This window comes from Macaca nemestrina, chromosome 10, assembly GCF_043159975.1.
Source record: "Macaca nemestrina isolate mMacNem1 chromosome 10, mMacNem.hap1, whole genome shotgun sequence".
Lineage (NCBI taxonomy): Eukaryota > Metazoa > Chordata > Mammalia > Primates > Cercopithecidae > Macaca > Macaca nemestrina.
Genome location: NC_092134.1, coordinates 22,656,106 through 22,669,104, shown reverse-complemented (window position 1 = coordinate 22,669,104; position 12,999 = coordinate 22,656,106). Strand labels below are relative to the sequence as shown.

Sequence of the window (12,999 nt, the reverse complement as noted above, 5' to 3'; positions counted from 1 at the left end):
TTTTCAGTCTTTTTTTTTTTTTTTTTTTTTTTTTTTTGAGGCGAGGTCTCACTCTGTTACCTAGGCTGGAGTGCAGTGGCATGATTATATCTCACTTAAGTCTCAATCTACTGGGCTTAAGGGATCCTTTTGCCTCAGCCTTCAGAGTAGCTGGATCCACAGGTGTGCTCCCCCAGCTTGCTTTTTAATTTTTTTAATTTTTAGTAGAGATGAGATCTCGCTAAGTTGTTCAGGCTGATCTCAAACTCCTGGGCTCAAGTGATCCACCTTGGCCTTCCAAAGTGCTGGGATTACAGGTGTAAACAACTGTGCCTGGACGATCCCTTCTTAAGAAGATCTTTTCTCAGATTGATTAAGACTCAGTATTAGTAGGTAAAAAAGTCATCAGCTGGTATCTTGAACTCTAGAACTTAACTTCAGTTACTGAACCTTGATTTCTCCAAAAAGCTCTTTCTGAATTATGAGTAATCTGAAAGAAAAACTACAGAGAAATATATTTGCTATTTTAATATATAAACAGAGCTCTGTTTTATATTTAAATTGTTGATTTGATGAATTAGTAGGGAAGTTAAATCAGTGACAAACTGGGACAGAATGAAGCCAAGTATTCAATGTCTGAAACTCTAAGTAGTTTTTGGACTGGATTGTCTTTTATTCATGTAAGTACTCCATCTGTTAATGCATTTTCTCTCCAAAATAAAGCTATGCTTGAAACATCATTATTATAGCATGTGTTCAAGGCTGTTTTTCCATTATCGGGGATGAATTTGTACTTGTCCCCACATTTTATTTTTTTTTTGGATACAGGGTCTCACTCTGTCACTCAGGCTGGAGTGTAGTAGCATGATCACAGCTCACTGCAGCCTCGACCTCCTAGGCTCAGGTGATCTTCCCACCTCAGACTCCTGGGTAGCTGGAACTACAGGTGCATGCCACCACACCTGGCTAATTTTTTGTAGAGATGGGGTTTTGCCATGTTGCTCAGGCTGGTCTCGAACTCCTGGCCTCAAGTGATTGCCCACCTAGGCCTCCCATAGTGCCTCCATACAGGCATGAGCCACCGCACTCTGCCTGTCGCCTGTCTTCACTTTTTTAAAGGACCTCTCAAGACTTGTGACAGTAATAACTCATTTGTTAACTGTTCACTTAGCACTGTGCTAAGCATTTCACCTATGATGTATCTCATTTAATCCTTACAACCTCATGAGGGTACTGTTATCCCCATTTTTCAGGTGGGTAAATTATTTGCCTAATTTTAGAACACACAACTTATAGATATTAGAGCAGGAGGCTGACTCTGAGTGGAGAACTGGATGGAACATTGCAGGTGGCTTGCAGGCAGTGTTGGTGGAGAAGAGTGATAACCCTTCATCTTGAATCTGGGCTCTGTTCATTAGTACCCTGCTCTACAAGCCAGGTGTGCAGATGCTATAGGAAGCAAGAGCAGCTGAGTGCTTCTTGGACCTGATGGGGCTCAACAGCTACTTGTTGGATGATTAAGTGCACTTGCATCCTGGGTAGAAACCTTTTTCCTAAGTGGAGTTATTAAACACTATTGCTTCGTCCTTAGTAGTCTTATAGCTACCTACAAGGGCTTTAAGTTTTGAAAACAAAGCAAGATTGTAATTTTAAACATACAGGGAACCTAAAGCACTTTTTATTTTTTACATTAGCATGCATAAGTTGTATCATTTTACTAAGCACATAGAAGAGTTCTCAATTAGAAGCACTCTAAACTTTAGGGGGAAAGCTTTTGTGTCTTAGACTAAGAAATTATCGTGTATTAACAAAACCTTCCCCTTCACCTCACACATTTTTTTCCAGAGTGCATTATACCTTTTATGGGGTACTTTTCTTTTTTTTTTATCACCCAGGCTGGAGTGCAGTGGCGCAGTCTCAGCTCACTGCAACCTCCACCTCCCAGGTTCAAGCAATTCTCCTGTCTCAGCCTCCCAAGTAGTTGGGATTACAGCTGTGCGCCACCATGCCTAATTTTTTTGGTATTTTTAGTAGAGATGGAGTTTTACCATGTTGGCCAGGCTGGTCTCGAACTCCTAACCTCAGGGGATCCACCCTTTTCAGCCTTCCAGAATGCTAGGATTACAGGCGTGAGCTATGGGATATATTTTTCTTTTCTTTTCTTTTTTCTTTCTTTTTTTTTTTTTGGGGAGGGGATGGAGTCTTGCTCTGTCGCCCAGGCTGGAGTGCAGTGGCACGATCTCGGCTCACTGCAACCTCTGCCTCCTGAGTTCAGGTGATTCTTCTGCCTCAGCCTCCTGAGTAGCTGGGACTACAGGTGTATGCCACCATGCCTGGCTAATTTTTGTATTTTCGGTAGAGATGGGGTTTTACCATATTGGCCAGGCTGGTCTCAACCTCCTGAGGTTGAGACTGTGTCTGGCTGCTCTGGGGTACATTTTTCTAAAGCTCCTTTTTATCGTGAAATAATTCATATGTACAAAAAAGAATGTTGGGTGGACACTAGCAGCATTTGCTTCAGATTCCTTTTTCGTTATTTTTGTTTTTTGGCTTGAGTTTCTTTTTTTTTTTTTTTTTAAGATGGAGTCTCACTCTGTCATCCAGGCTGGAGTGCAGTGGTGTGATCTCAGTTTACTGTAACCTCTGCCTTTTGGGTTCAAGTGATTCTCCTGCCTCAGCCTCCCTGAGTAGCTGGGATTACAGGTGCCCACCACCATGCCTGGCTAATTTTTGTATTTTTAAGACAGACAGGGTTTAACCATGTTGGCCAGGGTAGTCTCAAACTCCTGACCTCAAGTGATCTGCCCGCCTCCCAGAGTGCTGGAATTACAGGTGTAAGCCACCATGCCTGGCCTTGAAATCTTCTTTTGAAAAAGAAAACATTACAGATATGATTGAAGGTTGATCTTACTTCTTCCCTTCCAGCAATAATTGCAACCATAAATTCATTCTCTATTTTTTTAAAAGGGTTTTCTCTTCCTTATTTGACAGAATAAAATAGAGAATTGAAAATCCAGATAATCATTTTTGTTACAAAGCGGCAAAGAAAAATCATCCTTATTAATAATTAAAAGTTGGCCAGGAGCGGTGGCTCACGCCTGTAATCCCAGCACTTTGGGCAGCTGAGGCCAGTGGATCACTTGAGGTCAGGAGTTCGAGACCAGCCTGGCCAACATGGTGAAACCCCATCTCTACTAAAAATACAAAAAAAAAAAAAAAAAAAAAGCCGGGCATGGTAGTGCATGCCTGTAATCCCAGCTACTCAGGAGGCTGAGGCAGGAGAATAGCTTGAACCCAGGAGGCGGAGGTTGTAGTGAGCCAAGACTGCACCATTGCACTCCAGCCTGGGCAACAAGAGCTGAAACTCCTTTAAAAATAAAATAAAATAAAAGTTGTGACGTGGGGGAGATTCCTACCCTGCCCTCAAACCTTATTGTCTAAATCACCAAAGACATTCTGAGCACCTGAGCCGTTATGATTCTTGGCCAAGAATCTGTGAATATGAGTTCAGCTTTAAAGCAGCAGGTTATACATGAAGAGAGGGGCAAGGTTGAAAAACCTCTTTCCTGAAGGTTTAAGTGGGCCCTTCCTCTGACTCGTAATCTCCAGAGAAGGGGCTTAAGGACTTTGGAGTTTTAAACTGGTGGTTCTATGGTCAGGCAAATGGTTTAGGCGTGCTGGTTCTTAAACTTGTCTAATTATAAGTATCACCTGGAAAGTTTCTGAAAGCTGCAAATGCCTGGGTTTCGTATTCAGCTTACCAAATCAGCATCTCTGTAGGCAAAGCACTAACAGAACTTTCCAAGCGAGTCAGATCATTAGCAACTTTGGGGAAACCTCTAATTGTGGAATGCTCAAACTGACTCATTTCCACTTCACAAATTTCCCCCAAAATGCAATAGGAAAAATAAAATGGACCCTTTGTATGAAATTGACTTATGGTACACTGTGGTGGCAGGGGGCAGTCACCACCTGCTGATGGTGATGCTCTGGATCCTACCCCTCTTTTTTGTGCAGTTGCTGCTCTGTGTGTCTGTGACTTGTCCCCAGCACAGTGTGACGTCAACTGCTGCTGTGATCCTGACTGCAGCTCTGTGGATTTCAGTGTCTTTTCTGCCTGCTCAGTTCCAGTTGTCACGTAAGTTTACGTATGACACATGCAATTTTGATAAAATTTGACCAGGATAATACAATTTGGGGAAAGGGAAAACTTTCCCAGGCTTAAAAACCCAAACCTGATTTCCGGTGTTTTGCATCGTTCTGAAGCCATACTATCCAAACAAATATGTAAAAAAGTAGCTGTCCCTGGCCAGGTGCGGTGGCTCACACTGTAATCCCAGCACTTTTGGGAGGCTGAGGTGGGTGGATCACCAGATCAGGAGATTGAGACCATTCTGGCTATCACAGTGAAACCCCGTCTCTACTAAAAATCCAAACAAATTAGCCAGGCGTGGTGGCGGGCACCTGTCCCAGCTACTGGGGAGGCTGAGGCAGGAGAATGGTGTGAACCCGGGAGGCGGAGCTTGCAGTGAGCGGAGATCTCGCCACTGCACTCCAGCCTGGGCGACAGAGTGAGACTCGTCTCAAAAAAAAAAAGTAGCTGTCCCTTATCTGCATTCAACCAGGTGACTGTGCGGGCAAAAGAGAAGAGAGAATGTACATTAAAAGAATGTAATGAAACCTCTTTGTTTAGAGATTGAATCACATTTCAATTTGAGTTGTAAACAGACAGTGGTCACATTTTTTGTATCAGTGAATTAGTATAGCCTAGGGTGAAAAGTGCAGTTTAATTTCACAGCTTTTGTTGTGGACATAGTACTTGTAACAAAAAATTAGATAAGAAATCTTTTGTACTTTTCTGATATGTAAATCTACCAGGAATTCTCACAGTTCGCATTGTATAGAACAATGAAAAATGACATTCCCAGCTGATTATAAGGTAAAGAAATAATCTGTTCTGAATGATCTCTTATAATTGAGATTTCAAGCCTTTTTTTTTTTTTTTTAATGAGGTGGAGTCTCGCTCTGTCGCCCAGAGTGGAGTGCAGTGGTGCGATAGTGGCTCACTGCAACCTCTGCCTCCTGGCTTCAAGCAGTTCTCCTTTCTCAGCCTCCCGAGCAGCTGGGACCATAGGTGCACGCCACAATACCTGGCATATTTTTAGTAGAGCCGGGGTTTCACCATATTGGTCAGTCTGGTCTCGAACTGCTGACCTCAGGTGATCCGCCCGCCTTGGCCTCCCAAAGTGCTGGGATTTCAGACGTAAGCCAACGCGCCTAGCTTCAAGGCTTTTTGAAAAACTAGCAACACTTAGAAGAGGCTCATTAATTCAGGATGGGACCAACTTAGTATTCAGAGATAGCTAATTTAAATTTAGCCTTATAGCAAGTTTTAGCAATTGATATTTGATAGGTGAACCTTTTAAGAGGTACATTGGGTTTTTCCTGTGGGAAACTATTTTATTGACTAATGGGATTTTGAGCCTATTTCTAGTATTGTAAAAATGCTCAGAGAACAGGGCAATGTAGTCAGATTAATTTTCTGGCTACCTGGCCTGTAGCATGTTTCAGTATTTGTTGAAAATCATTCTGTTTTCCTCCCTTAGTAAATACAGGATCCTGAAAGTGAGATTTTTGCTCCAACTTGGGGCTATTTTTTTTTTTTTTTTTGAGACAAGCTGCTTTGTTGCCCAGGCTGGAGGGCAGGGGCTCCATCTTGGCTCACTGCAACCTCCACCTCCCGGGTTCAAGCAATTTTCCTGCCTCAGCCTCCTGGGGAGCTGGGACTACAGGCGTGTGCCACCACGCCCAGCTAATTTTTTGTATTTTTAGTTGAGACAGGATTTCACCGTGTTAGGATGTTCTCGAACTCCTGACCTCGTGATCCGCCCACCTCGGCCTCCCAAAGTGCTGGGATTACAGGTGTGAGCCACCGCGCCCCGCCTGGAGGATCTCTTTACTTCTGAACCATTAGTGCCTAGTAGAGCTCCTGCCACGTAGTGGGCCCTCATTAAGAATGAGTTGAATTGGCTGGGCACGGTGTTTCATGCCTGTAATCCCAGCTCTTTGGGAGACGGAGGTGTGTGGATCACTTGAGGTCAGGAGTTCGAGACCAGCCTGGCCAAGGCGGTGAAACCCCGTCTTTACTAAAAATACAAAAATTAGCTGGGTGTGGTGATGGGTGCCTGTAATCCCAGCTACTCAGAGGCTGAGGTGGGAGAATCGCTTGAACCTGGGAGGCAGAGGTTGCAGGAGCCAAGATTGCGCCATTGCACTCTAGCCTGGGCAACAAGAATGAAACTCTGTCAAAATAATAATAATAATAATAATAATAATAATAATAATGAGTTGAATGGATGAATGAATTTCTCCTCTCCATCTCTAACTGATTTCCTAGTGTCCCTTTTTGACTTCCTCTACCATTAGTCTTTTAGGCAGACACCAGGCCAGAAACCTGGAGGCTCCCCTGACCCCTGCCTCTTCCTTTCACTTTTCATGTCTCAGCAGTCTTTTCTTTCTCCCAACCTTTCTTGAGCACCTCCTGATGCCAGCACCAGGGACGTAAAGATGAGTTAGGCACTCTCCTGCCTTCAAAGAACTTACCATTGAGTAAGGGAGATAGAAGAGTGGATGGCAGTTTCTACATCAAGCACGATGAGAAGGCAGAGGAATGGCATCTAACTCAGCCTCACTAAGAAATGCTCCCCAGAAGACAGGAGCTGAGCTGGGTCCTGAAGGACACGTGGAAGATGGTCAGCATGGACCGAGGAGAAGGGCATTCCAGGCAGAGGGAGCTGCATGGGCAGAGATGGGGGATGCAGGATGGCCTGCTTAACTGCAGGTAACTCAGTGTGGCCAGAGAGGGGTGGGGTGAGAGGAGTACAGCAAAGAGATCAGGGGTCAGGTCCCCAGGGGCCTTGTGTGTATGCTGAGGGGTTTGGACTCTGTCCTGAAGTCCACAGGGCCTGGGTTGTTAAGAGGATCAGATTCACATCTTCTGTAATTCTGCAGCAGCATGTGCAGTGGATCACAAGGCCAAGCCTGATGGCAGAGAACCAAGTAAAAAGCTATTGCAGATGTGGATTAACGGTTTCCCTCCCCACCTTCCCCAAAAGCTGTGACAGTGGGGCTAGAGAGAAGTATCTAGATCTGATGATGATACTGAAATACTGCGCAGGATTGGGGAGGTGGTTGACTGGAGGGGAGTAAGGAGTCCCATTCTGTGGAGCCTTCCATCACTCTAGCCCTTATGGTCGTCCATCCCTGCTCCTACTTTATGAGCTCACACCTCATCCTGTCAGGCGCTCACTAAAAGACCTTCAGAAGTTATCATTATCTATAGGCTTCTTAACCTGGATTCAGATTGATTCCCACCTTCTTTCAGAGCCTGTTGCCTGCTACCAGCCATCTTGAATCCACTCCAGTCCAACCTCGGTACTCAGAGTTTCCCAAAGACCATGAGTCATTACCCAGCCTTGGCCATTGCTGTTCTTGCACTTGGATTTGCTTCCCATTCCTACTGTCTGTCTGATTTCTACTTATCCTTTAAGGCCCAGTAAAAACTGAATGATAATATCCAGTCTTGGCAAGAGTACAGGGAAATAGGCACTCTTACTACAGTGTTCGTGAGAATGTATATTGTGCACTTCTAGAGGGCAATCTGGGAGTGTGTCTCAGAAGCCTTAAATAATGTTACCTGCCTTTTGGCTTAGCAGTTCCACTTCAGGAAACATATCCTAAGGAAACACCTGGAGATACTCATAAAGATATATGTATAAGGATGTCATTATAGCATTACATATAATTGGGGAAAATTAGAAACCTAAACCAACAGTAGAGAATTGGTTGAACAAATTGGGGTATTAATAGGCTGGTATACAATGAAGCCACTTAGTATAATATTGCAAGTGCATATTAGGCATTATATATTAAGTGAGAAAAGCCTTAAAACAGTATGTAGAATATGGTCCCATTTTTGTTATGACTTTGTCTCTATACCATTATCTATCTGTCCAGCTAACTATTTTTTTTTTTTTTTTTGTAGAGACAAGGTCTCACTTTGTTGCCCAGGCTGGTCTTGAGCTCCTGGCTTCAAGTGATCCTCCTGCCGTGGCCTTCTCAAAGTACTGGCATGGTAGGCGTAAGTCACTGTGCCCAGCCTCTATATTTTTTTGAGACAGGTCTTGCTCTGTCACCCAGGCTGGAGTGCAGTGACACGATCATAGTTCACTGTAACCTTCCTCCTGGGCTCAAGTCCTCCTACCTCAGGCTCCCAAGTAGTTAGAACTATGAGCATCTGCCAGCATGCTGGGCTAATTTTTTCTTTGATTTTGTAGAGATAGGGGTCTGTGTTGCCCAGGCTGGTCTTGAATTCCTGGCCTCAAGTGATCCTCCTCAGCCTCCCAAAATGCTGGGATTAGAGGCATGAGCCATGGTGCTTGGCCTGTACCATATCCATATCTATAGCAAATTGATTGGGGTTTGTCAAATCTGGGATTGGTTGAAGACTTACAACTTCCTTTTTTTTTTTTTTTTTGAGACAGAGTCTCACTGTGTCGCCCAGGCTGGAGTGTAGTGGCATGATCTTGGCTCACTGCAACCTCCCAGGCTCAAGCAATACTCCTGCCTCAGTCTCTGCATGCCACCACGCCTGGCTAATTTTTGTATTTTTAGTAGAGACAGGGTTTCGCCATGTTGGCCAGGCCAGACCTGAGGTGATCCGCTGGCCTCAGCCTCCCAAAGTTCCGGGATTATAGGCATGATCCACTGTGCCTGGCCCTGTACCATAACTTGTAAGCATTAAACCTTCCAGATGACTGATCTCAGGTGGTCCACCCGCCTCGGCCTCCCAAAGTGCTGGGATTACAGGCATGAGCCACACTGTGCCTGCCCCTGTACCATAACTTCTAAGCATTAAACCTTCCAGATGACTCCACATTTTCTTATTCTCACAGTCCTTTGAAGACAGCTTTATTCTAAAGACAAGGAATTTGGATCTGTTCTGGGTACTTTTAAACAATCTGAAGGTCTGCAAAATTTTATCTAATTGATGCTATCAGAGTTTATAAGGTTCATTGACATAAAAATTATACCCTGATCTACATTTCTTGACAAGATTTCCTTAAAAGCTATTCTACTTGTCTCAATTTTTTTTTTTTTTTCTGTTAGAGGAAAAAGTTTTAAATGCCAAACTTTTTTTTTTTTTTAAAAGAGATCAGGGTCTCAGTGTGTTGCCAGACTGGCCTCGAACTCCTGACCTCAAGTGATCCTCCCATCTTAACCTCCTGAGTAGTTGGTAATATAGGTGCATGCTACTGTGCTTGGCCCAAATGCAAAAATTTTTTTTTTTTTTTGAGGTGGAGTCTTGCTCTGTCACCCAGGCTAGAGTACAGTGGCACGATCTTGGCTCACTGCAAGCTCCACCTCCCGGATTCATGCCATTCTCCTGCCTCAGCCTCCCGAGTAGCTGGGACTACAGGCGCCCACCACCATGCCCAGCTAATGTTTTGTATTTTTAATGGAGACGGGGTTTCACTGTGTTTGCCAGGCTGGTCTCGATCCCTTGACCTCGTGATCCACCTGCCTCGGCCTCCCAAAGTGCTGGGATTACAGATGTGAGCCACCGTGCCCGGCCAATGCAAAATATTTTAACACAGAATAAACTAAATAAAAATGGATTCAGCCGGGTGTGGTGACTAATCCCTGTAATCCCAGCACTTCGGGAGGCTGAGGCAGGTGGATCATCTGAGGTAAGGAGTTTGAGACCAGCCTGGCCAACATGGTGAAACCCTGTCTCTAATGAAAATACAAAAATCAGCCAGGCGTGGTAGTGCACACCTGTAGTCCCAACTACTTGGGAGGCTGAGGCAGGAGAATCACTTGAACCTGGGATGCAGAGTTTGCAGTGAGCTGAGATCGTGCCACTGCACTCCAGCCTGGGAGAGTGAGACTACATCTCAAAAAAAAGATCCAATTTTTTTTTTTTTTTGAGATGAAGTATCACTGTGTTGCCAGGCCGGAGTGCAGTGGCGTGATCTCGGCTCACTGCAACCTCCGCCCTTTTGGTTCAAACGATGTTCGTGCCTCAGCCTCCGTAGTAGCTGGGATTACAGGCACACGCCACCATGCCCGGCTAATTTTTGTATTTTTAGTAGAGATGGGGTTTTACCATCTTGGTCAGGCTTGTCTCAATCTCCTGATCTTGTGATCCGCCCACCTCGGCCCCCCAAAGTGCTGGGATTACAGGTGTGAGCCACCGTGCCCTGCCGGATTCAATTCTAATGTCATGCTTTCATAAATATCCTCCACATAACTGTTAACATAGTATAGTACAAGCATCTGACAGTTTTTAAATAATCTTGCTGAGATTGTGTGCTTATGTCTTGTAACTTCGTATTATTATTTTTTTAATTTTCAGGGGTGACAGCCAGTTTTGTAGTCAAAAAGCAGTCATGTATTCATTGAATTTTACAGCAAACCCACCTCAAAGAGTATTTAAACTTGTTGAACAGATTAGTCCATCTATTTTCTGCATTCATATTACAAACTGTAAGTATTTGACATTGATATGTTTTGTGAAACTCTGGAAATTTTTTCTCAAAGTTATGGAAAAATGTCAGATTTATTGTATGATTATGATTATTATTTTTTTGAGACAGAGTCTTGCTCTGTCATCTAGGCTAGAGTGCAGTAGCACAATCTCAGCTCACTGCAACCTCTACCTCCCAGATTCAAGTGATTCTCCTGCCTCAGCCTACTGAGTAGCTGGGATTACAGGTGCCTGCCACCACGCCTGGCTAATTTTTGTGGTTTCTTTTGTTTGTTTGTTTGTTTTGAGACGGAGTTTCACTCTTGTTGCCCAGGCTGGAGTGCAATGGCTCGATCTCAGCTCACCACAACCCCAGCCTCTTGGGTTCAAGCAAGTCTCTTGCCTCAGCCTCCCAAGTAGCTGGGATTACAGGCATGGACCACCATGCCCAGCCAGTTTTGTATTTTTAGTAGAGTTGGAGTTTCTCCATGTTGGTCAGGCTGGTCTCGAACTCCCGACCTCAGGTGATCTGCCCACCTCGGCCTCCCAAAGTGCTGGGATTACAGGCGTGAGCCACCGCATCCAGCCCCCTTTTTTTTTTTCTTTTTTTTTTTTTTGAGACAGAGTCTTACTCTGTCACTCAGGCTGGAATGCAGTGGCACGATCTCAGCTCACTGCAACCTCTGCCTCCCGGGTTCAAGTGATTCTCCTGCCTCAGCCTCCCGAGTAGCTGAGATTACAGGCACCTGCCACCACACCCAGCTAATTTTTTATTTTCACTAGAGATAGGGTTTCACCATGTTGGCCAGGCTAGTCTCAAACTCCTGTCGTTAAATGATTCTCCTGCCTCGACCTCTCAAAATGCTGAGATTACAGGTGTGAACTGCCTCGTCCAACCCTCAGTTAGATTTAAAGCAATTATTCTATGTTTTGCTATATGTATAGTGTATCTCTTTAGAGACCATTTCACAGGTAATAGGAAGTAACTTTATAGACCTGTGGGCATGCACATTTTCTTTAAAAGTAATTATGTTTGTGTAGTTGTCTTTTGAAACCTTATACTTATCTCAAAGGTGTTTATAATATGCAGACATACATAGGAATCTAGGTTTCTATATATACATGTGTTTTTTTTGTTTTTTTTTTTTTGAGACGGAGTCTTGCTCTGTTGCCCAGGCTGGACTGCAGTGGCCGGATCTCAGCTCACTGCAAGCTCCGCCTCCCGGGTTTACGCCATTCTCCTGCCTCAGCCTCCCGAGCAGCTGGGACTACAGGCGCCCGCCACCTCGCCCGGCTAGATTTTTGTATTTTTTAGTAGAGACGGGGTTTCACCGTGTTAGCCAGGATGGTCTCGATCTCCTGACCTCGTGATCCGCCCGTCTCGGCCTCCCAAAGTGCTGGGATTACAGGCTTGAGCCACCGCGCCCGGCCTACATGTGTTTTTTTAACTTTATTTCCTCCTGGTTTAATGGTTGAAAATCAGGCTCAGCTTTGAACATTACCTGTGGTTTCTATTTCCTTTTTTTCTTTTATTTTTACTAAGAATATTTGCATGAAAACAGGATCTTTATTTTTATCTGAGCATTTAGCTCAAATATATTTCTAGATCCAAAGTACAAGTGCATGTAAAATGTTATCAGGATATCAAAGATCAGAGACACATTTATGCTTTTATTTGTCAATTAAACTCTGTCATATTTTCAGAATATCTTTACAGATTTTGGTTTTATTCTCTTGTGATTGAACAGACAGATGCTCTGTGTGGTTTGTAGTCTGAAGTGATAACTGGCCAGTGACTCAGGTTCTCTGTTGTAACACCAGCCCAGTGAACATGCCAGCCTGCTCCCTTCTCTCTCTTCTGTACACAGCACATTTTTCTCCAGGACTTTCACAGTGGCTGTGTGAGAGTAGAAATCGGATTCTTTCATTCCCACAGGCATCCGGAGAGAGCTTCTCCTTACAGGTTGATACAGCAGACTCATCAGTCCATGGGCTAGAGAAATAGACAGATTATTATCGGCTTCTGTTGTGCTGTTCACTTGTAGATGCTATCAACTATTACTTCCCCATTATTAGAAGAAGCAGGCTGAGTCTGGAGGTCCTGTTTATTGAATAAGCTTTAAAAATTCCTGGGAGAAGTGAATATGGAAAAAGACACTTTTTTTTTTTTTTTGAGATGGAGTCCTGCTCTGTCGCCCAGGCTGGAGTACAGTGGCGCCATCTCAGCTCACTGCAACCTCTGCCTCCTGGGTTTCAGTGATTCTCCTGCCTCAGCCTCCTGAGTAGCTGGGATTACAGTTGTGCACCACCATGCCTGGCTAATCTTTGTATTTTTAGTAGAGACAAGGTTTCACCATTTGGCCAGGCTGGTCTCAAACTCCTGACCTCAGGCGATCCGCCCACCTTGGCCTCCCAAAGTGCTGAGATTACAGGTGTGAGCCAATGTGCCCAGCCAAGACACTATTTGTTTTTTACATCAGCCTTAATGCTAT

General features: G+C 44.3%; 1 protein-coding gene across 4 annotated transcripts in view; it reads left to right on the top strand.

Moving 5' to 3' along the window:
* The window catches only part of LOC105493416 (tectonic family member 1), a 37,769-nt gene that overhangs the window by 1,395 nt on the left and 23,375 nt on the right, over window positions 1-12,999 (top strand). For all 4 annotated transcript variants that reach the window (XM_011761019.3, XM_071071106.1, XM_011761018.3 and 1 more), the window contains exons 2-3: window positions 3,997-4,117; window positions 10,397-10,527. In XM_011761019.3, the coding sequence (XP_011759321.1) occupies window positions 3,997-4,117; window positions 10,397-10,527 (252 nt within the window). The remainder of the gene's footprint in view (window positions 1-3,996; window positions 4,118-10,396; window positions 10,528-12,999) is intronic.